The 22,788-nt window shown below is 46.4% G+C and overlaps 2 protein-coding genes across 4 annotated transcripts; one reads left to right on the top strand and one right to left on the bottom strand.

Annotated features, from left to right (window-relative positions):
• Positions 1–315: 315 nt before the first annotated feature.
• On the bottom strand, positions 316–15,567 carry supt6h (SPT6 homolog, histone chaperone and transcription elongation factor). Of its 3 annotated transcripts, none has more exons than XM_048983429.1 (37): positions 15,500–15,567; positions 14,250–14,381; positions 13,810–13,974; positions 13,508–13,578; positions 13,077–13,266; positions 12,901–12,985; positions 12,455–12,710; positions 12,197–12,298; positions 11,989–12,102; positions 11,546–11,635; positions 10,720–10,862; positions 10,473–10,621; positions 10,255–10,368; positions 10,043–10,172; positions 9,316–9,466; positions 9,054–9,208; positions 8,695–8,890; positions 8,400–8,539; positions 8,164–8,281; positions 7,909–7,985; positions 7,688–7,823; positions 7,452–7,589; positions 6,964–7,131; positions 6,677–6,804; positions 6,286–6,493; positions 5,999–6,146; positions 5,733–5,875; positions 5,466–5,606; positions 5,136–5,331; positions 4,650–4,888; positions 4,308–4,421; positions 3,996–4,120; positions 3,715–3,827; positions 3,550–3,627; positions 3,201–3,379; positions 2,778–2,980; positions 316–2,076 (listed from the first exon to the last, which is right to left on the bottom strand). In XM_048983429.1, the coding sequence occupies exons 2-37, from the start codon at positions 14,347–14,349 to the stop codon at positions 1,884–1,886; spliced, it is 5,196 nt and encodes a 1,731-aa protein (XP_048839386.1). In that variant the 5' UTR covers positions 14,350–14,381; positions 15,500–15,567; the 3' UTR covers positions 316–1,883. The 3 variants fall into 3 exon arrangements, with proteins under 3 accessions (XP_048839386.1, XP_048839385.1, XP_048839387.1); XM_048983428.1 differs by having other exon boundaries at positions 15,426–15,562; XM_048983430.1 differs by having other exon boundaries at positions 13,077–13,263; positions 15,426–15,562.
• Positions 15,568–15,864: 297 nt separating this feature from the next.
• sdf2 (stromal cell-derived factor 2) lies at positions 15,865–17,769 on the top strand. The gene is made up of 3 exons (XM_048983441.1): positions 15,865–16,092; positions 16,407–16,603; positions 16,734–17,769. Exons 1-3 carry the CDS (start codon positions 15,918–15,920, stop codon positions 17,031–17,033), a joined length of 672 nt encoding a protein of 223 aa, XP_048839398.1. The 5' UTR covers positions 15,865–15,917; the 3' UTR covers positions 17,034–17,769.
• Positions 17,770–22,788: the final 5,019 nt, after the last annotated feature.

The raw sequence follows: 22,788 nt of genomic DNA, 5'->3' as shown, positions 1-22,788 counted from the left end.
GAGAAACACATTTCTACGGCCAGTATCTCCAAAACTAAACTCCCAGCAGAACAACCTAGACGGTTAGATAGCGCTAAAGACCCTCAAACATACCAGTTTGAGGTGAACTGCCCCTTTAAAAAAAAAAAAAAAAAAGGTTTAAAAAGATTACAGGCATGTGCAGTGAAGTTTCTTAAACCCGTAAGACATGTAAGCTTAACAGGCAACATTGGAAAAAAAATATTACAAGTGGATAAATGAGCCTGTGACCGTCTCAGCAAAGGACCAGGTTTCAGGTGAGCACACACATGAAGAGCAGACTTGGATGGCTGTCAGTAGTTTTTTCATACAGAATGGTTTATTTGGAAACACAAAAGGTGCTGAACACAGATACTCAAAGCAGCACTTTTAAGTCTGAACAGTTGCGTTTTTCTTCTACATTTTCCCCCTCAGGCAGGCTTAAGCAATGAGGCCTCCAGTTGAATGACGCAACCCGTTTCCCAGGAGACCCTCAAACCCCTGCTGGGGCAGGGGGGGGGGCAGTAAGAAATTCAGCAGGAAACACGCAGACAGGAGATGCACCCATGAAGTCTTTGCAACGTAAACCTGGCCAAGGACACATGTGTGACCAAAGGGACTTCCCTCCATATTTTCCCATATCCGTTTCATCCTGGCCAGGGAACCCTGATGTCTGTAAATGTGTGGAGCCTCCTGTATAGAAAAACATGGCAGCGCAACACAAACAGTAACCAAAGTCTACAGTAAATACTGATGTGCTCCGCTGGCAGCAGATGGCACCATGATTACAAAGGCGACAGTTTAGGATCTGGGAGAAAACGATGTAACAATGTTGACATTTTGCTGGGGATTACAAAGTAGATGCTTTGGACAAATGACTAGGTAAACAAAACTAACTAGACATTCTGTTGTAGGGGCTACATAATTTTTTTTTTTACTCAAATGCACAACATCCAATTTGTGCCGTTTGAAGGGAACGGAACTGACACAAAAGGGTAACCAAGGGTTTTCGGTCCATTTTAATATATAGGATGTAGGAGGGAGGGAATACAAAAAAAAAAAAAAAAAAAAAAAACACAAAGGGCATAAATATACCCCCCCAGCACTAATAAGTACTCCTTTGGGGGCATACCAACACGTGGGGGAAGGGGCTGAATGCCCTCTTCCCATTCTGAAAAAGGGGCAGCGCAGCCAGATGTAGGCAATCTTCTGCTCCAGCCAGTCTGTGTGAACTTCCTGCTGTCCGCACTCCAACTGTCCAATGAGCTTCCAGCAGAAATCGCCCAACGACAACTTCCTCTGAATGCCCCGCCTCCAGGCAACAGATACACCAAAACAACTCAAGCTATAAGCCCCACCCAGAAAGCGGCAAGTCCCCCATCACAGTAACAGAGTTATACACATATCACATTGTTTATACTGAAGGGGGGGGGAAATTTGAGGGGGGGGGGGGGGAGTAGTATTTTTTTGTTTTGTTGCATGCACACAAAAACAGCTGAGTGCTTTGAATTACCAACTCTGGCCAAGCCCCTTGGGCACCCCAGCTATTTTTTTTTGTTTGGGGGGGAGGGGGGCTACCATTACTGTGCTAGCAGATATGCAGACAGAAGCCCTGATCAGCGCACAGCCAGTCACCTCAACACGGATAATGGATCCCTCCTAATTCTGTCATTTTCTTAAAAATAAAGAAATGCCCCCCCCCTATTCTCTGCTTTTATTTTAAAAGAAACAAATAAAATCAGACATAACAAATCCACCCCCACCCCGCCTGGCTCAGCCTCTCATCTCCAAATGCTCAACCATGAAGATGGCCGCCATGCAGGTCCACGGTCATTAGGACGAGGTGGGGAGTTGAGCGGGGGCTGGGGAGGGACAGGGCCTCCCGCCTATCGGTCCATCTCGTCCAGCAGGGGTGTGGCATCGCCGGCCACAGACATGGGCGTGCTCTCAATCATGGGGCTGGGTGAGGGTCGCGGCCGGGGAGTCACACGGTGCTGCTGCTTTCGGCGCTCCGCCTCCTTCTCCTGCAGCCACTGCTCCGCCATCTTGCCCCAGTCCACCGCAGTGTGGCTGCTGGTCCTGTAGCAAGGGGGGGGGGGGGGGGGGGCACCGAAGGGCAAGAGTGAGCAGCCTTAGCGACAACCTCAGATCACATTTATTCATTCAGCTGGCGCTTCTATTTGAAGTGTGACAATTTGGGAGCGCTCCCTGGGATTTGAACCCACAACCTTTGTGTTGGCACAATGCCCTACTTGAACTACAAGAGGTCACATTCATAGCACCAACAAGTCAGACTATTACTTTCCAAGTCACTCTAGATCAACTAGTGTGAATTTCAGGTGATTTGATTTCTTCTACTAGCCTGATGCCTCTTCTCAATGTTTAAGGTTGCACTTCTGCTCCTTGAATCCTCTCATTAGGTTCTTGCTTTGTTGGAAATTGTATAACTTCTGCTTCAATACTGTTTACTCTTGTACATGGGCACTGATTGGAAGCGCAGATGAGCTGCACTAGTGCATAGTTGACTCCTCAACAGCAAGAACATTTATAATGATCCATTCGCCTCACTTGTATGGCATTTTGGACAAAAGCATCATCTTAAATCAAAACAAATCATATTCACTGTAGATGTTGAAATGTTTAAGGCATCAAATCCAGCGCTACATCAACCCATCCTAAATCCTGCATGATCTGAGCTATGCTGCAGTTTTGTCCAGGAGGGACAGTAACATTTTAGAAACGCTCTATACTCGCTGGGTAGAGGATAGAGAGACACTCACTTCGGCTGCGGTGTCCTGACGCGTGACGACGACGACGAGGAAGGTGTGGATGAGGCGTGTCCATGGCCATGCGAGGACTGGGGGGTGGAGCTAGGGTACTGGGGCGTGGTCATAGACTGCTGCTGCTGGCTGGGTGTGGTGAACGAGTAGCTGGGGGTCATGAGGGGCGTGGCCATGGGCTGCTGAGCCGGGGTGGCGAACACCTGTGGAGGGAGAGGCAGGTCAGAGATTGACAGGACAAAACCAACACAAACAAAAGCAGGGGCTCCGTTTGAGGAGGGGTGCGGCTATCGGAGTATAAAGCCAGTGAAAAGTTTTCATTTCCTGTTAATTTCAGTACAGCCCTTGACAAGCAGGCAAATAGTCAAAGACCTTGACCAGATTCTTCAAAATGGCAAAGCCTGCCCCCCTTTTGAAACTCACATGGTAGGCGCTGCTGCCCCCGCCACCACCGCTGCTGCCCGCGCTGTAACCATACTGGCTGGAGGCCCACTGCGCTGGCGTGGCGTTGGGATTCTGGCCCTGTCCGGTCACCGCGGCGATAGCGTTGAACATCTGGGAGGTCATGTTTCTGGGGAGGGCATTTACTGCCCGGGTCAGGTCTAGAAAAAGCGACAGTGACAAAGTTAACCAGGTCCGAACACATCCATTTAACAGCTTAACCTATTAGGCACTTCTGCTCCAGCATGCGAGCGTCAGACTTCATCCCATAGGCTCCTAGTGGTCACGTGACAAACTCCGAGGTGCTTTCTGAGAAGGCAGGGCAGCTCACCTGCAATGTTGATGTTAGCGGGTGTAGCATTGACCGATGCCGGAGTCCGGGTTCGGCTGCTGCTGCTGGGAGTAATGCCTGTTGGGGGTGGGGAAAGATGCGGGGTTTATTCGCAGTCCCACAGCAGAGGTGAGAAATAATGAAATGGTGGAGAGGGTCACCCACCTGGAACAGGCTCCTGGTAATGGTCTTTGAACCAACGGAAGAGCCCGTTTACAGTGGGGAATATCTGGGCCCGGTACCGGAACCCATCGGGTGTGATGGTCACAAACTCTATCCTGTGGTGGGGGGAGACAATATATCTCATTCAATACTAACCTCTGACATTGCTACTATAAATGACTTCAGACCAGTGCCTCTCAAACCAGTCTTTAGTGTCCCCCTGACGGTCCACAATGGGCTCTGTGGCGTAGGGGGCAAGTAGACTGAATGGGTCCTGTGCTCACCTTGGCTTCCCGCGGGGCTGATAACCCAACAGGAACTTGCCAGGAAGGTCCCGGCATGCTGACACATAGTACGGGATGAAGGTCGGCTTTTCCTTTTTGGTCTTCAACAGCAGTTCCTCCATTTTCTGTTTCGCACAAATGAAAAGGTTAACTATCATTCTGCCATTTCCATAGGAAAATCAACAATAACTGCCAATTGTATCATGTAGCCAAAACGATCAAGTGAACCCAAGACTAAAGGTCCAAAGGAAGACCACTGCTAAAGTAAAGCTAAATGGTGAAACATCTGAAAAAGACCCTCCACCCCTGTACCTTGCGGTCTCCACCGTTACAGTCCTGGAAGTACTTGTGTCCTAGGAGGTCACGAGCGAATGCAGCCATGGGCTGAACATAGCGGGCCGTGATCTCATCCAGATCTTCAAACTCCTAGGGAAAAAAAAAGTAAAATGACTGGGTGTCACACAAAGGGAGGAATGACCAATGGAAACCAATGGGCTTCATGATCATGCAAGTCAACCATGCAGACTAAAATGCTACCATACGAGAGCCCAGCCTTCATTAATGCACAGTAACACACTGCGGTATCATGGTCGGGAGTATTCACATATAACCCACAGAAAGACTTCATTAAAATGCAGAAAGATGGCTACTTGCCTCATTGTTGATCCATAGTGTATGACCAAGGCTGAAGGCATTCTCCTTGCCCTCTTCCCGCACATCCACATGCTGGTAGATCCCATCGGCGACCTTCCAAGTGACCGTTAGATGATTCTCACCCTTGCTGCTAGGTCGGATGATAACATCTCCCTGGTCCATGGACTCCATCATCTTCTCAGCCTGCTTGAAGTTGATGTTGTGGAAGGAAGGGTGAGCAATCACCCGCTTGATATAGGCTGTATGGGACACAAGAGGGCAGAATCTTCAATAACAAACACATTGGTATGTTCCTGCTACGAAGTCCTCAGAACTGTCATGTGTTACTTCAATACTTGGTATTAAGTAATAACTAGTCTCCTGATTACTGTTGAGTTTGTAACTTCCAGCATTCATTTGTTAAAGCCAGGCTGAGAAACAAATGGTCTTCATAACCGGATTCTACAGTTATGATAATGACACACCCAAACCCTCCATTATACTGACTGGTCCTCTGTTGCTTCTTCTTCATTTCTTCATCCAGCTTGATGTCCTCCGCCTCAGTGTCAAAATCATAGTAGGTATCCTTAGGCAGCTTCCACTCATTGTTTTTGTCCATCAGGTCTGATGTTCGGCAGGTGAGGTCCACGCTGAACTTCTCAATGTCGATCTTCATGATCCGACAGTGGACGGTCATTCCGACCTGTAAGAAAATAAGCTTTATTTATATAGTGCCTTTCTCACACTCAAGGATGCTATACAATGTAAAAGACAGTACAATAAAGCTGATACAGTGCGGTCCTGGACAGAATAGCATTTTCCCCATAAGGGGCTTACCTTGACCCTGTCCTCTGGATGCTTCACCACCTTATCGCTAAGGAACTTTGTGGGAATAAAGCCAGTGACGCCATTGTCCAAGCGGGATCGCACGCCAATGGCCTGGCCGGGACACGAGCCACTGTCAAAGTGGTTCCATACCTAGACAGGCAGGGGACAAGATATTTAAGACTCAGTATAAAACAAAAAGAAACCTGAGTTGGCCCACACTCCATTATTCAGCAAAGGGTGTCCCCCTCGGCACTGTTCCAGGACCCTGCACCCCACCTCGCTCAGCTCAGGGAAGTTGTCCTGCTGGCAGAAAGGGCACTGCCATAAGCCAGTTTCATCATTCCGGATTGCCTGGTCATAACTCTCCCCCTGCGGGCGTCTGTGCGCTATGCCGGTCACCACACTGGTTATTAGCTTGCCTAGGGAAGGACGGGAAAAACAGAGGGAAGTGAGAGAAGGGTCTGGCGGCTGAACACGCAATGCTAAATGAAATGCTAGTGGGGCTAATTGTGAAATCCGAGTGAATGTTAATTCTTGATTACCAATGTAGAAAGTCTCCGGCGTCTCCTTTGTGAGGAGGTTGAAAACCTCCTCTGTGTTGGGTGGCCGGTAAGATGCCCTCAGGTCCTTATAGCGGCAGCTGAGCTCGGCACGGATGTCATACAGAGTGATGCCCTTGTTCCCATAGCCCTGGAGATAAAGAGACAGTAACCGTCATACATGGAGCATGCTGTGGTGGGGATGGGCGGTCTCACTGAAAGAAAATAAATAAATCTGAGAACCCAAAAGGTTCTCTTTGACTCTTCTATAAACCAGCAACTATCCTGACCTGTCTCTCGAGCTCTTCAGCAAAGGCATCTAGATCCAGGTCTTTTAGCCTCTCTGGATTCTCTAGGATCTCTTCCAGAGCACCAGCAGGGTTGGCATCTTCTGCAGACTCATCATATTCCAGTGCATCTACTGCCATTTTGCGAGCCCACTCATAGGTCTCTGGGTGCACACGAGATCCATCAAGGACCTCGATGTACGAATCCGTACTGCAAGAAGGATGAATATATCAATCACTGACCCCTTGAGACTATCACACAAAGTCAAATTTAGGTTAATCAGGTTTATGCATAATTTTCGGAACTTCAACAGCCCTTAAAACATCTCCAACAATAAACCAAAACTAACCAAAACCTAAACCAAGAGTCATGTGACCAGCAGAAATGGCGGACCTGTCTCCCAGGGAGGCGGTGTCGATTTTGATGAAGCCAGCACAATTGATGAAGACCTTGGGCCCCATGTGACACATGGTTACAAGCTGGGTACGATTCTCCAGGCGAGTGTTATTCTGTTTCAAAATCTGAAATTGGGCGCCAGAAAAGGATGCATTTCAAACAGATAACCAAACCTCTAATGTCTGCGCACAAGAAAACCAAGGACTGATGCCAGCTTGCCTCCTTACAATACACTGTTACAGTGGCATGGCAATAGCTCGCAAGCAGCCAACATTACGGTTTACCTTAAGCAGATGGGAGCCCTTTCGGGGGCCCAAGCCACAGACGTACTGCACCAAACTTTGAGTGTATGGGTGGGCCAGGGCCCGGTTCACATCCACGCCCACCTCGTTGACCCTATTAATGAACTCGCAGTAGAGCGCATTCAGCAACTCCTCCTTCACCACATGCTCCTGGGGAGGGTCAAAGGAACAAATTAAGTTAGTCTGGCCAATGATTGGCTATGGTCAATACTGTACTAAACTGAGGTACTGATTTAACAGGATTTAACGTCTGGTTTAGCAAATAAGGTGACATTTCCCAATCCGGTCCTTGAGGACCCACATTCAGCATGCAAAAACACGGACTGTCTGGCAGGGAGCATGGAAGGAGCAAAAACATGGACCGGCAGTAGGTCCCCGACGACCAGATTGGGATACACTGGACTAAGGGGTAACATAGGGTATCTGGCCATTAGGGTGCAGGCAGACATCGAGTACAGGGGCAACAGTACCTGCAGTGGGTGTAGCTTGAGGCACAGGATGTCCTCGTCAGTGCTGCAAACCTGGGCAAACTCCACGAGAGGGTCCTGGATCTTTCTGGCTACGGAGACTGCCTGACGCAGGAGAGGGGGGTAGTCCCTGAAGTCTGCCTAAATGGGGGGCGTGGGGTGGACAGCGAGATGCAGACATGTTGGCAAGGCTCCAGCATCTACACGCAGAAGGCAGGTTTGACTACACCGACATTCACCTCAGACTTCTTGCTGTTCATGTAGAGTGTCGCTAGTTCATTGTCCACCAGCTCCACACCCACTGCAGGGAGGGATGATTCCTGCTCCAACTCGCTCACAGTTCGCTTGATGTCCTCGATCACCATTTGGGCGTCCCTTCCCGAGGGTTAACCAGCAGGGGGCTTAATTATTCTGAACGCACTACAGGCGCTCAAACAAATGGCAGTGGACCGGAGCTCACCTGTTTTCTCCAGCCACAGCCACTATTTGAGGCTTCTTGCTACTCAGGAACTTCTTTAGGTTTTCAATGTCCTGGATCTGGAGGGAGCACATGTTCAGAGAACAAATTCACTGTAAAACCGACAAGGTCTGACCAACTGAACATCCGCAAGCTTGTAATGGCGGGCAAGCAGAAAAAAAGTTGATGATATGAATCATCCACACAAAAAAAAAGGACATTTTAAGCTGGAAGTGTGTGCATGCATGGTTAACGAACCTTCTTCTCCCGCTCATCTTCTCTCCAAGCATTTCTCCTCTTCAGGAAGTGCGGGAGGCGCAGGAAGTCAGCCACCTCACCTTCGCCATTTATAAGTGCGCAGAACACTGGGGTATCCCTGTCAAAAGCACGAGATGCAGCGTCATCCAAAGCAATACAAAACCCACTGCCCATGGCATATTCTGGGATGGGGGTTTACAACCAAATGAGGCAGATTAAAAATCTGAGTCTCCTACCTGCCAGATGCAAATGCCACCCCCAAAACACGAATACCCTTTCCCTGAGTCTCGTCCATGAGGTCGTCATCCTCCTCTACTTGCTGGTCAGGCCGATACGGTGCCACCTTCAGCCAGTTGTACAGCTTCCTGCTGCATGCCTGAACAATGAACAATATCCAGACTTCTAGAAACAAACCAACAATAATCTGAACCAGCCCATCAGCCATCCAAATTCATTACAGAACGCAAGCTATCAAACTGACCTTTAACGGCTAACCACATTGCTACAATCCACATCACGAAAGGCAGGTACCTTGATGATGTGATCCTTGGCCTCAGCTAGCAGCTTGTTCCTCAGCTCCTTGGCCATCTGGGGGTAGAGGAACTGCTGCAGGGCACGTTCTATGGCCAGCGTACGCTGCCGGTTCCACTCCTGCACCTGGTGGCTGAACTCATCCCTGTAGTAGAACTGCTTGATCTCCTCAAAATAGGTCTGGTCAGCACCATACCTGAAAGGAACCACATGGTCACCTTCGCTGCTACTTATCCAACCTAAGCACGTTCCAGTTTGCACAAGCAGACACTAATGGGTTATATGAAAGCCATGATCCTACAAATGACCAGAATCCTAAAATTTATTCCAGCTCACTTACTACCAAAAGGCGGACTCACCCCTTGACGCCCACCAGGTCAATGCAGATGTCAATAGTCAGCAGACCCTCCTCCTCGGCGAGGCACATCTTGAGGAACTGCTCCCCACTCAGTTCCTTCACAGGTTTGTTCTTCAGGTACTTGAAGGAGTATGCATAGTGTGCTTCATCCACATCCTGTATGGCAGGGAGGTCAGGGATTGTGCAATCAAATCAGTAGTGTTTAATGGCTAGACACTAGCACTCCATACAGGTGTGCAGGACCGAACAAAGCTTGTCCGTACCTTCTTGCCCTTCTTAGTGGGCTTGATGTTGATCTTGGCCCTCTCCTGGAAGGTTTGCCGCAGGACGTGTCTGACCAGGGGCTCGCGGGCAATTTGCATAGCCACCATGTAGCGTGTACCTTCCAAAACTTCCTCAGGGGTTCTGAACTGGCTGCAATGGAGTTGAGGCAGCTATGGATTCGGGACGCCTGCCCTTGATACCTATTATGATCATTCTCACTGTTCGTAGTTTTATTTTTGGATTCTACCAGTATGCTTCTATGTTCCAAAAACACATTTTTCCTCATACTGTATATCTATTCACCCTCTGTCAAACACTATTAGAGCTGTAAGCCACACCCTCAATGAGCCTAGCGTGCTCTGATTTGTCAGCTTGCATTAGACGTTCTGCCCATCTAGCAGTCTGTATACAGATTTTTACAAGCAGGCGGCCATAAGAACTGTTACTAGGTGACATCATGTCACTGAAGTAAGGGCTGGAATTCCAACAAGACGTTTCAGGCAGACAGTGGTGTCTGTGGTGAAATTTACTCCCCATGGCGTGTCCTTGGGGCCTTAAGACTTTGCAGACTGTGTACACGCACAAAATACTATACAACATGCCAACAAAGTGAAAAACCACAACAGCATATTATGTCCCTTTAACTTGTAATCGAACCCTTTGGGGTAAGACATCCATACTCGCCTACTGTCACCACAGCACCCCATGTGGTCGAGTGCTCCTTACCTGCACACATAGTCCTTGGCGAGCTCCAAGGGCTCAGCGGGAAACTGCTCGGTCTCGTGACGCTGGTAGCTGTCACGCAGGTTCTCTCCAAACTGCTCAGGGGTCAAACCAAACTTCTTGGCCAGGCCATCTGCGCAAGAGAAACAATATGAGGTTCAAAGACAAGAAAGGGGTGGTTTCCATCATCCTTTCGAGTGTAGAAAGTTACTGACCCAGCCCGGCACTCTGACAAATGCTGTACATGTCTCGGCGAGAAGCCAGCTTCAGGTCTGGACCCTTCTGCTCCTCCTCTTCCTCCTCCTCCTCAGCCTCAGCATCCTGCTCACCTGTACGGAGATCACATCTCTCAATGCATGGAATCGCGGCACAAACTGAGGCAAACATAAGCAACACAAACGCAAATGCTGTAGGTTATTATATGAGGACTCGCCATCATCCTCTGAAATCTCCTTGTTTATCTTCTGCTTCTTCTTGTTGGCTTTGGCAGTATTCTGCATCTTGGGGATGTCGCGGCCGTAGTACAGCAGGAAGTGGTTGTACACGTCACTGAGCTCCTCGATAGACTGGACGTCTTTTAGCCTTGGTGGAGAAGGCGGTAGCGTTTTACCATTAAAGCATGTGCAGGACGGGATTAAACAGAAGGAGGGGACGGCTGATGGAAGGCACTGCCACCGTACCGCTCCATGTCAGCAGTGTCCAGCGGCCGAATGCCATCTGCCAGGGGCTTGTCTGGGTCAGCAGAGATCTGCTCGAACTGGAAGGCCTGCATCTTCTGAAACAGGCGGGTTAGATTCTGCTTGCGAGTTTTCAGCTGGGTCCACTAAAATTGCAAAAATAAAAAAAAATACGGAATCAATAATTGGGAATTGGAGACCGGCCACACAAAACCTTAAAGAAACCAAGGACAAGATAACATTTATTTGACAATTGCGTTTGTCCAAAGCAATGCGTATTTGAGGACAGCTTGGGGTCACAGAGCAGGGTCAGCCAGCATTGACTGTCCCAAACAATTCAGGGGTTAGAGTCCTGCTCAAAGGACATGTGGTGAGAAACAAAAATAAAATCTATGAGTGGAGTAAAGGTCCACTTTACAATAACCCTGAATAAGGCTGAATCGCGCGCAAACACTGGGGGTTGCACAAGCTTTACGTTTCAGGGCAGCTAGTCACTGATAACGCAATGACGCCAATAACATTGATGCCAGAGAATACCAGTCATGTTTAATTGCATTTACATTTAACGTATTAATGAATACCTCTTTCCTCGCATCTATCTCAGTTCCGGAAAATTTCATTGATAAAGCAATATACACAAATATCGCAGCTACCGGTGGAGAAACCTGCCTAACACTTAGTAGTAAACACGATGCAACTTTTTACTCCGTGAAAAAAAGATCGATCAGCTGGTCACAATATTGAATTCTGTCATGACCCCTAGCACCCACACACACGTGCAAGCTCACACGCGTCATGCAAAAACGCCAAATGACTAACTGCATGTTACCTTCTCATCCCATCTCCACACCTTCCACAGGTCATTGATGTTCAGTTCAGGCTCCACATACTCTTTTCTGTAGAAGGCTATAAATGGAACCTGGAAGAGAGTGACGGTTCGTCAAAACGACAAGACCAGCTGAAAGTGGGATCCCAATTTTTCTATTCCTGATTCTGAATACGTGCGGCAGCTCTTTAAACTGCTAAGTAAGCACAGCAGTTTGGCAAGGCAAAAGCAGTAAAATTATAAGTCCTTGCTTCGATTTAAAAAGATTGTTCTAATTTTAATATAAACAATCACAAAGCCTTTAGTACATTAAGTACTGCTAAAGCAATCAACACACACTGCTAAGTATCTTTCAAGCACACTGGAAAAACACACACACACACCCCCAAGTCTACATACCACTTAAAGAGCAATCAACAGGCACTGCACCCAGGATCATCTCTTACCTCAAAGTGCTGGTTCCGCATGAAGTTCAGGGCCTCCTTGATCTTCTGGATGGTGCTGGGTCCTTTCCTACTGAAGCTGCTTGTTGTGCCCCGGTCCAAGTAATCAGTACTTTCCTAAAACAATTTACCAAGAATTTCAAAGCTGTATTTGTGAATTTCCCTGCCCTGGAATGGGACTAGCGAACAGACTGTCGGCAGCCTCCCATACCTGCATGGAGATGGTGGGGGTGGAGAAAGCACTCCTGTAGATCCACTCTGCCTCCTCCTCCAACTCTGGCTCCTCCGCAGGTCTCACTGGGATGGAACGCAGCTGAGAAGACAGCCACCCATGGTAAACCAACCTCACCCATCTCTTCAGTAAGTCACATAACGTCACATTTACAGTCCTGCACCATATGGTTTATCGCCATGGCTTCAAATGCACAGCACTGCGAGAGTACATCCTGAGTGCATGGTGGTGACAGACCTGAAACCTCTCCGGCATGTCGGTGGAGCGGATCTCGTTGTCCTGGTCAGTCATGTGACTACTCTCCAGCTCACTGGGCTCGTAAATCTCAAAGATGCTGCGCCGGCCCACGCGCTTCTTGGCCTGCTTCTTGGGCCGATCCCAGGACTCTTCATCCTGGTCTTCCTCCTCCTCTTCCACGTTGTCGTAGCCTTCTGCATCAAACTCTGCGAAGTCAAAGTCGCCACCGAAGATTTCCTGGGCTTCCTGCAGGGCGCTGTTTGTGGGAGAGCCCAAAATGTCACCCGATTAGGGTGGCAAAAGGGCATAAAACTTCCAGAAGCTTCCCATAGAATGGAAAGTTAAGTGGGGGAACTCTGGAAATATTCCAACTGGAAAACTTCTTAGGAATTACCAGTAATATATGGGTATTAATAGGAAATTTTTGGGCAGACAGGGACACTTACGCGTCAGTGTATCCTGGGAGCTTCTTGCGCCATTTCGGCTTCTTAAGTGGCTGTCCGTCATCGTCCACAATGAAATCATCAATATCTACAGAAACATTACGAGGACCTCAGGAACAAACAGGCAGGAAGTACTGGTGAAGAATGATACAGTGCTGACAGACATCCCATCGTCTCACCTGATTCTTCATCGTCCTCTTCCTCGTCGTCGCCTGGGTGGAGGGCCACGTCGACATGCTCCCCATCCTCGATTCCTCCATCACCAGTGAAGATCTCGTCAGCGATCAAGTCCTTCTCATGGGCTTCTCTGCCATCGTCGTCATCCTCATCTTCATCGTCGGACATTTTCCTCACACGTCGGAACTTCTGCTGTGCGGCAGATAACATTTCCCAGTAAATATTAACACCAAAATGAAACCCATTAAAAGGACCAAGTCGTCGTTTCTTCAGACAAGGAGTTACATCCAAACAGAACATTTGTAGGATTAACAATGCACGACATCATTGCCAAAAACTAACCAATATATTGTACCTATTGTTTCAAAACTGGAAAAAACGTATCTGCAGAAACTCTCATTCAAACATCCTCAGTTCTGACTTTGATAGTTACCCGCTTCACTTTCACTCCCAAGTTCTCCTCAATGAGGTCAATGTCGTCATCGTCCAGGCGATCATCGTAGGCTGGGGGGAGAAAGGAGATCAACCATTTATTTTCACACACTATTGACCCCATTCTAACACACTGACACTGATGTGCTTTATAGATGTTAAGGGAGCATAAAGACCCTTAAACATGGTGTAGATTCATCACAATCATTTCAGATAAGTTTGCAGCATAAGCAATAACACACAGGGACACTTACTCTACATCACTAACATTCTATTAGGTATAAAACGAAAATTCATTTTTACTTCGCTTTCGTTTGCGATGTCCAATTTCCTCCCCAGAGTCACTGTCTCCACCAACACTCGCGTCCAGATCTTCATCCTCTTCCTCCTCAACGTCATCATCGATCAGGCCGCGCAAATTTCCATGCTCGTCCTGGTCTTCAGTATTCTCCTCTTCCTCCTCCTCATCTGCGGTAGGGATTCGGAGGGGTAAATGTTTGTACTTAGGGCAATGTAGGAATGCCCTTAAATAGGCCAAATTCAAGCATAACCCAGGGGGAATTACAGGATCTTTAATCTTACCTGGAATAAAACTATCCAAACAGTTGGCAAATCTCTATCAACATCCGACACATTATGTGCTGAAATAATCTGGCTAATTTTATAACACATCATCAAAACAGGCTCAGCAGACCACAGCTGAAGCACAAAAGCTACTGAACAATTTCTCCAAAATCACCCACCATCCACCTCCATAAATTTCTGCGTCTTCTTGGGCTTCAGGTCCCTTTCCTCAAGCTCCTCCTCCGACTCCTCTGCCTCGCTTTCGATGAAGTCGGACATCTTGGCACGGCCTGTCAGTCACTGGGCACCAGCTGGAGAGGCACAACGACAGGAGTTTGGAAGATGGAAGGAGACACAGATGGGTGACAGAACAGGATAGAGCACAATAAATCTCTTCATGTCAAAGATTCAAACTTTGCGTTTACTTTTCGGTTTTATGCCATTTCTGTGAGAACGGCATACTTTTGGGAATACACCATTACTCATTCCAGCAGAAAAGGGCTTAATGGTATGGGCTTGGCCAAAACGATCTAAACTAGGGAGTTTATTTTAAAATGGTCACACCTTACATCCATAAAAATGGCTGCAATAAAATATGGGAACGGTGCTTAAAATTTTATTACATGAAATCCATGTAAAAATACGTGCGGGGTCTTACACCAGCTAGCTATTTTAGAGCAGAATGCCCACCCCACCCTGATCCAGGACCTGAGCCGTGAGAATGACAGCACCATGATTCAGTACTGTCAACGACTAAGTAACAATTGATGCTGTCCACAAAGTCCTTACAACAGTCTCTGACATCAAAGGATACGTTGGCATCTGACCAAGTCATTATCTTCTGGTCTACATTGTGTCGCATCTACATTATAACCACTGCAACGACGTTGCGCAACTACTTCAATACTACTGAGCCCACGAATGGAAGAACGGATTCCACCGCTAACAATAATAATTTTACCTAATACGCATCTCAGAAACACAAACACCGCCGGTGGCACTTACTTCCAGCAGTGGTTAATATAAAAAGTCACCAGACTGTGCTTAACCGGCCACGGAGCCTGAAATCTCATTACCACCGCTGACACACTTACTCGCTGCTAGCTTCATCCCCGACAAGGGCGAATAACGATCCAAAAACCTCCGTAAAGCTAAAATACCATCTTATTTAAATATTAAAACCGACAGTACATCAAAAAAGGCTGGACAGTGGGCATCCATTACGTTCAACAACAAAACAACCGGGCCTAAGAGCCTAGCAAAGAAACGCACCGCACTCCCACGAAACACGACCCGCTGAATGCCGTTTTTCGACCTCAGCCGGCGGGGACCCGGGTTCGGCGCTTCGTACTTACACTCCTTTTCGCCGAGTCCTCCGGCCCCAAACTCCTAAAGCATAAAAAAGAAACGCCGGAGAGATGAAGAGTACCTGCGTTTGAGCAGAGCGCAGCTGTGAAAATGGCCGCCGGCCTGGCGTTGCCTGTACTAGAACGCGAGCGAGACAAGCGTCCGCCGCAGCTATTCGGCGGCTTAAATCCCTGCGGCGACACCTGGCGGCCGCAAGGAGAAGTGCTCGCTTTTTCAGAGCAAATCAACCGATAAAAATGAATATTTCACTGGAAAATTCACAGGTAACATCGCAGAGTTTAAATAACCATAGTTTCAGTTAAAAGTGAACCAAATGGAAAGGCTATCCAAAGTCAATTTTAAAACCTTCGTACGGAAGCTGCAGTGATTATGCCCATTCAGCAGGGGGCGTATGATGAGAACACCACGCCATCCTTTCTGCCTATGATTGCAACGTTGCGCGTCTGGGGCAATAGAGCGATTTGACAGTGGTGACCGGGATGGATGGCCGAAGCTGCACATTACGCCTTCTGCGGAACAGCATTCTGCTCTCCTGCTTGTGGTCCCTATCTTCTGGTACCGAGATTAGTTTCGTGACGTGCGGATCGGTGGTTAAACTGCTGAACGTCAAACACAACGTAAGACTGCACTCCCATGACGTTCGGTATGGTTCGGGTGAGTGCTGAGCAGTCATGCTTGAAAAAACCGGCAATGTGCTATTTGTCAAGTCATGTTAATCGTTAGTGTTATTACAAATTAATGCACTCGATTATTGCATCAGACAAACTTTTGTGACCAATATGAGTTGCTGAGTTTTCTCCAATACCAAGTCCTTGTATTGTCAGAACACCGATCAGAACGATCAGAACACCGTTGAAAATGACCGGGGGCGCAGTGCCCGGCATCGCTAGGCCGTTCATGCTTTGCAAACGTCTATGCACTAGTGTCCCTTGATAGTGGTGACGACGTGATCCTGATCGTGTTTCCAGGTAGCGGGCAACAGTCAGTAACTGGAGTGACCGCCGTGGAAGACAGCAACAGTTACTGGAGCGTGCGGGGTGTAAGGGGTTCCGCGTGCTTGCGGGGAACCCCAGTACGATGCGGACAAACCATTCGTCTGACACACCTCAATACTGGGCGCAACCTGCACAGCCACTACTTTGCATCACCGTTGTCCTCGAATCAGGCGAGTGATTTTTATTCCTTTGTTTTTATGTATATGTCTGTATGTGTGTGTGTGTGTGTGTGTGTGTTTGGAGGTTCTTTCTGACCTGTTTAAAGTTTTCCTCTGCTGTTTCCCAACTCTCCCCTGACAGGAGGTGAGTGCTTTTGGGGAGAACGGAGAGGGAGACTCCCTGGACGAGTGGACGGTGCTGTGCAGTGGCTCACTGTGGCGGAGAGAAGAGTCAGTGCTCTTTAGGCACGCTGCCACAGAGGCTCTGCTGTCTGTCACGGGCGAGCAGTACGGGCGACCCATCCACGGGCAACGGGAGGTCCACGCCATGTCTGCTGCCAGCCAGCACAGCTACTGGAAGGTCATGGAGGGCATTTTCATGAAGCCCAGTGAGATACCTGGACCTAGGAATGGCAATGGACCTGTCCATACTGAATTTTAACTACCAACCCCCTTCCACTGTGCTCACAATCCCAGGTGTCAAAGAGGGGTGTGTGCCAGTGGCGGGCGAAACCCTGCGCCTTAAAGACCTAGTATCAGCTTATGATCCAGTCCTGGTGCCTTGGTCACCTTATCAAGGCAGGTGGCCATAGGTTTAACCAGCCCAATTTAACCAGGTTTAACCATTTGTTTAGTGTACCGTAAGTGTGGAAGGCATCATGGGATTTGCAATTGGGTTTGCCCCCCTTGGTTTTAGTAGAGCTTTGGAAAGTTCTATATCTGAAGTCCAATCCCACTTTGTCTCTGGTTGCGTTGCTGTCATGGAACTCCTGGAATCCTGGATGAGAAGCACACACTGCTTCCTAATGTCTTTCTGCCCCCTAGAACTGTGGCAGAAACTCGCTGAATTCGCAGCTGTTATGAGTTTAGGCAGAAGTTTTCACAAAGTCATTTTATTGTTATGATGTCCCTCTTAGTATTTTCACTGATTTGCCTCTGGAATGATTTATGAAACTTATTTAATAATCCACGAGATGGGAAATTTGACGCACATTTGTTCTGTTGATTAATTCATTTGATTCATTTGTAAAACTAAATATGCTGTATTTTTCTGAGAAGAGGCCTTAAACGCAGATCCATTTCAGACTGTTTTTAGATCCCTGGACAGGCTCCAAAGTCCATTTTCCTATGTGTCGAAGGGTTGAATAAGCAAAATACACCATTTGTTTATGATTGTATTTGGTATTTCTGCCGCATCGTTTTTGATGTTTTGGAAAATCTCCTGATTTACCTGTCCATGGAGGTTTGTTGTTTAACCGACGGGGGGGGGGGGGGGGTTACTGTCTTGTTTACAGTGCTGCTTCATTAAGTTAAAAGAAGCACAACATTAAGACCAGTTCACTATGAACTTTAAACGACACTAACAGTATTATTGTGAAAACCAGGAAACACTACATCAGTGTCTCTCTGCATAGTGAGACGTAACCAGTGTTTTCAGGATGGCCCGATTCAATCCAGCCATTTCAGACAATCACACCCAAAAAGAAATCCCTTCCCCTTTATTCGGCCTGGCTGTTGCATTGATTTGGGTCCCTGGCTTTGATGGGAAATTGATGTAGTCTTTGGCTTGCAGTTGGTCTGCATGTGAAGCAGAAAATGTAAATAATACCTCAGAAAAACGTTTTTTTTAGCCTTTATTAAATGTTTTGATTCTGAAACAGCCCCATTTTTTTCTTTAGAAAATGGAAGACAGAAAATTTCGAGTCACATATGTGTGAGCCTTTATGAATACTGAATGTAATCATCAGTTAGTTCAGTTGATGGGAATACCCAAAGCAATTACAATGACTTGATGTAATTTAACCTTTACCAAGGGCGTAGATTTGGGTATGGATGGTAGGGACGTGTCCCTATCAATATTGTGGGAGAATCTTGTGTGTTTGATAGTGGGAGGTACGGAGCCGATTTCGTCCCTACCGATGTTGAAACCAAAACCACGCCCTTGATCTTTACAAACCTATCTCCTTTGTCATTGCGTGCTTCACCACATCGGTTTAATATAGAAATACTAATCAAAGAAGTTGGTCGTACACCATCAAGAGCTTTTGGAATTGTAAATCCAAGGATCATGCTTGGTTCTGAGAATTCTAGCGTAAGGAATAACGGTGCGGTTCACAGGTCTTTGCGAAAAAAGGCAATCCACAAAGTGTTTCAGCGCCCCCTTGTGGAAGCAATCTATATGCAAGCTAGGCCTAAAAATGTACATTCCCATTCCCAAATGGTTAACATAAAATTTATCTGCATTACAAATAGGTCACGGATAAATTAGAGCATTTAAATGGGATTAAAAAGGAATTAAATTAAAAGGGTCGGGGCAGGATATAGCTGATAACCTGCCTAAACAAAGTAAATCACGAACTTATGTAGTGAGAAATCAGCGGTGACGGAACTGGAAGAGTAATATGCAGGGGAAAATACTACAGCATTTTTTTGCGGTAGTCATTTTCACATGGAGATGTAATTCATGAGTTGGTTCGCATGCACTGCAGTAGCAAAGTGACGCCACTGATCCTCGAACTCAAACTGCTTTTCAGTTAAAGGGGCGAGATTTTTATGTTGCAGTTCGCGAGTCTGCGTTTGAAGTCCCCATAAACGGGGAATTTCATTGTAAGTGAGCCAGCGCCAGAGTGAGTCCTCCGGGAAGGAGGTGAGATGTGACAGCACATCGCATATTTCAGTAAGACTCACAAAGCTCTGACAGCATTGAGTAAACTGTAATCTCTGCGGTAAAGGGCTCGAACTTTTAAAGTTGTTCGGTCAAATTTCACTGAGGAATCTTTTGTCGAAGTCTTTTCTAGGGTAACTAATTACTGCAGTAAATGATCCCGTTTGATCATCCGTCCGTCTCAAGTCTCATTTTCTGGTCAGGGTCGCCGATCCAGTTACAACAAAAATGTTTTTTGATCAACTAAGCAAACAATTATTTTGCCCTAATGAGCGATTTAACAAGGTAAAGTACAATGACATTTAAAAACTTTTATTGCATAAATGTTTTCCATTTACGTTTGAACAGGTTTACATATTTACAGCTACATCACTCAGGCATTGATATATTACCGATGTTCTATTACTTTAATCAGCATGCTAAGTTTACATGTATTTACAGGTATGTACTATGTACACATGAACAGAAGGACCGTGTACGTTTATGTACGTATGTCATTAAACCACCATACTGTTTAAACTTCTGTCACGCTTCTTGCAAAACAATTAAGCTGACCCAGACGACTTGTAATGAAATAACGACTAGGAAATGAATTGGTAGAACGTATCAGTAGATACAAAGGATGGCAATAGCTAACCTCCGTACGTTAAACCAGTGGTTCTCAAAGTCGGTCCTCGGGCCCCACTGCCCTGCTTGTTTTCCTGCTATCCCTGCCCCACGCACAAGTCCCAGCTGTCTTTCAGCTTCTGATTGACTGAAAACACCTGATCCAGGTAATCAGCAGTGTGTAGGGCAGGGATAGCTGGAAAACAAGCAGGGCAGTGGGACCCGTGGACCGAGTTTGAGAACCACTGCGTTAGACCATTCAGTCTACCAGTGTTTTGGTTTTTGGCACATTTTGTAAAAAAAAACTGAACTATGTTGTGTAAAGTGAATTGAATTTAACTCTAAAGTATGAAGTATTTTATGCGTACAGTGTCCAAAACCAGCAAATGGAACCTATATATCGAAGGTCAGGTGTAATAAGATTACATTGCTTTCTTTTTCTGTGTTCCGTTTTACTATTGATTCTTCATTAAAAATAGGAATGTAATATCCAGACTCCTTATGAAAACAAACAACTGTTTTCGTCTGCGGTAACAAAACAATAAAATGGCTACTATTAATACTATAATATTATATAATAAGACTTTATATATATACACACTTACACCCAATACATGCCATCTCCCATGACCATCTATCTCACAGAAACACGGGCCACTTTCCCCAAGTCGTGTAAACAGCACTTCTGAGTAGATTTTTTAATTACCATTAAATGTTTTTAATTGTCGCAAAACCCGCATATGGCACATGAATGATATGAAATAGTCGGTTTTCATTTAAACGGTTTGATGGCAAAATTAACGAAATAGCGTGAATTGAAATTGCGCCTATTGAGATAAGACCGCTGTTCACGTACAAACCTTCTTTGTGTTATCTAAAACTTCGTTAATAAAAAATGATTTTAAAAAGTAGTATTTCCAAAGGTTTCTTATTCAAATAATAAAATTACAGACACAACCTAAAATGTTTCCTGTGTCAGCAGCGTAAAAAAAGTGCAATTTGAAAACATCAAAGTAACAAACCGAACTCCCACCTTGGTGGTTTAACGGATAAAAGCTCAGACATTTAACATGACACGTCCAGACACGGTTTTCCTATGAGAATCTGAATATTCCGCACGGAACATATAATTGTCAGACACACGCATACGCTCGTACACGGCAGATACCTACAACTGAACCTCCCCAAGTCAAACAAAACCACCTCTCACTTAATTACTGCTCTAGCCAATTAGTATAATTTCTATTAATTTAGAAACGTGCATTTATTTAAGTCCTGGTAATAATGAATGTCAATGCATTTCAATTATGAAATATTTTGTAAAATATTAACCACATTTTTTGTTGTTAAGTGTTTAAAATACATTTCAAATGGGTTTGGGGTTCTGTATATGTTCAGAATTCCTCACATTTTGGGGCTGTGCTCATGGTCACTAGGGTGTTGTGTGGGGCCCTGCCGTGTGTATAGCCACGTGCACGCGCACACATCTATACACTACTGTGTACATCAGTTCTGTACAAATGGTGTTGTAGGTTTGGATTCCCTGCTGTCTTCTATGGCTTGACTCAGAGTTTATGGATGTGTGTGGGGTCTGTTTCTCCAGGCTGAACTCAGTCACACAACGGCAATGGTGGTTACACAGGCGTCGCTTATGGAGGTCATCATGGCTCTAGGCAACCTTATGGTACCTTAGTGACACACACACACACACACGCACACACACACATTTGCAAACACTCTGCTGGGACACATGCACTGCATATGACTGGCCTTGTAGGAAACTCTGCCCCATTCTTGTATGTGTTCCCATAAGCACCGTTAATGATTTTGGGTCCTATGCAGGGGCGCTGCTAAGGATTTTGGGCCCCATGAAAAGAATCTTGACAGGGCCCCCAACACAGTTTATTGGGGGCTTCTCTGGGCCCCCTCTCAGTCATGGGCCCCGAGAATCGTCATCGTTTACCACCCCTTTACAGCGCCCCTGGTCCTATGAAAACATGTCATACTGGGTCTCCAACCCAAACCAATCCAATTATGTTCCACATTTTTTAGGGCTCCTGTACAATCAAACTGAGCACCCCCACGACATCTCTGAGTTATGGCGCTGACATACAGGATCTGACCCCTCCCGGACCCGTACCGCAAACCGAGACACCGGCACGTTTCCAGCTCGCTCCGGTTTTCCGCTGCAGGAGGTTCGGCTCATTACAGACACGGCCGGTGTTATAAAACCGTTATAAAGCGACAGTGTTATAAAACCGAAAAGGCGCTTATTTACGGTTCACACGGTGTACGCCGCGATTTACTATGGGCTGATTTCCACTAGCACGTCTCTGAGAATCCTGTGTTACGTTACCATTAAATGCTAACGGAATTAGTATTCGCTTGTGTAAATTTGCATTAAGTATCCATTCCACTCAGCTGTTCTATAGTACATTTTTAAGTAAGAGGTTGGAAAGTTTCATGTTCCGAGTAATTGGGAATGCGATACTACTAATAATGAATAATATACAGAATATGCCTTTTGCTCCTCCAGATAACACATGCACAGAACACGGGAATCCACCTGCATTTCAACCAATCAGATGGCAGCAGGGTTTGATGACACATTTGTCACATGGTCCTGCTTACTAGCAGCGCCATGGCTGCACGCTTACGGCCCGGGTGCAGTTTGGGATCAGCTCACATAATGGAAAACCACAAGTGCGCAGTATGGCTCGGGTACAAATCGGTTCTTGGTGGCAGTGGGGAAACATACGTTTTTTTCATCACACGTTTTTTTTTTTTTTAGAAGATTTTGTTCATATGCAGTCATGAAAAAAAAAAAAAGTTGGATCTATGTGTTCCCAGGCCCAGGATATACAAAAAGCAAAGGTGTCCTGGAATACCAGGCCCAATGTGTGTATATGGCAGATATGTAAAAACG

The sequence above is a fragment of the Brienomyrus brachyistius genome, chromosome 18 (genome assembly GCF_023856365.1).
Source record: "Brienomyrus brachyistius isolate T26 chromosome 18, BBRACH_0.4, whole genome shotgun sequence".
NCBI classification, from domain to species: domain Eukaryota; kingdom Metazoa; phylum Chordata; class Actinopteri; order Osteoglossiformes; family Mormyridae; genus Brienomyrus; species Brienomyrus brachyistius.
The sequence above is the reverse complement of the archived record's forward strand: the minus strand, read 5'-3'. Positions and strand labels throughout refer to the sequence as shown.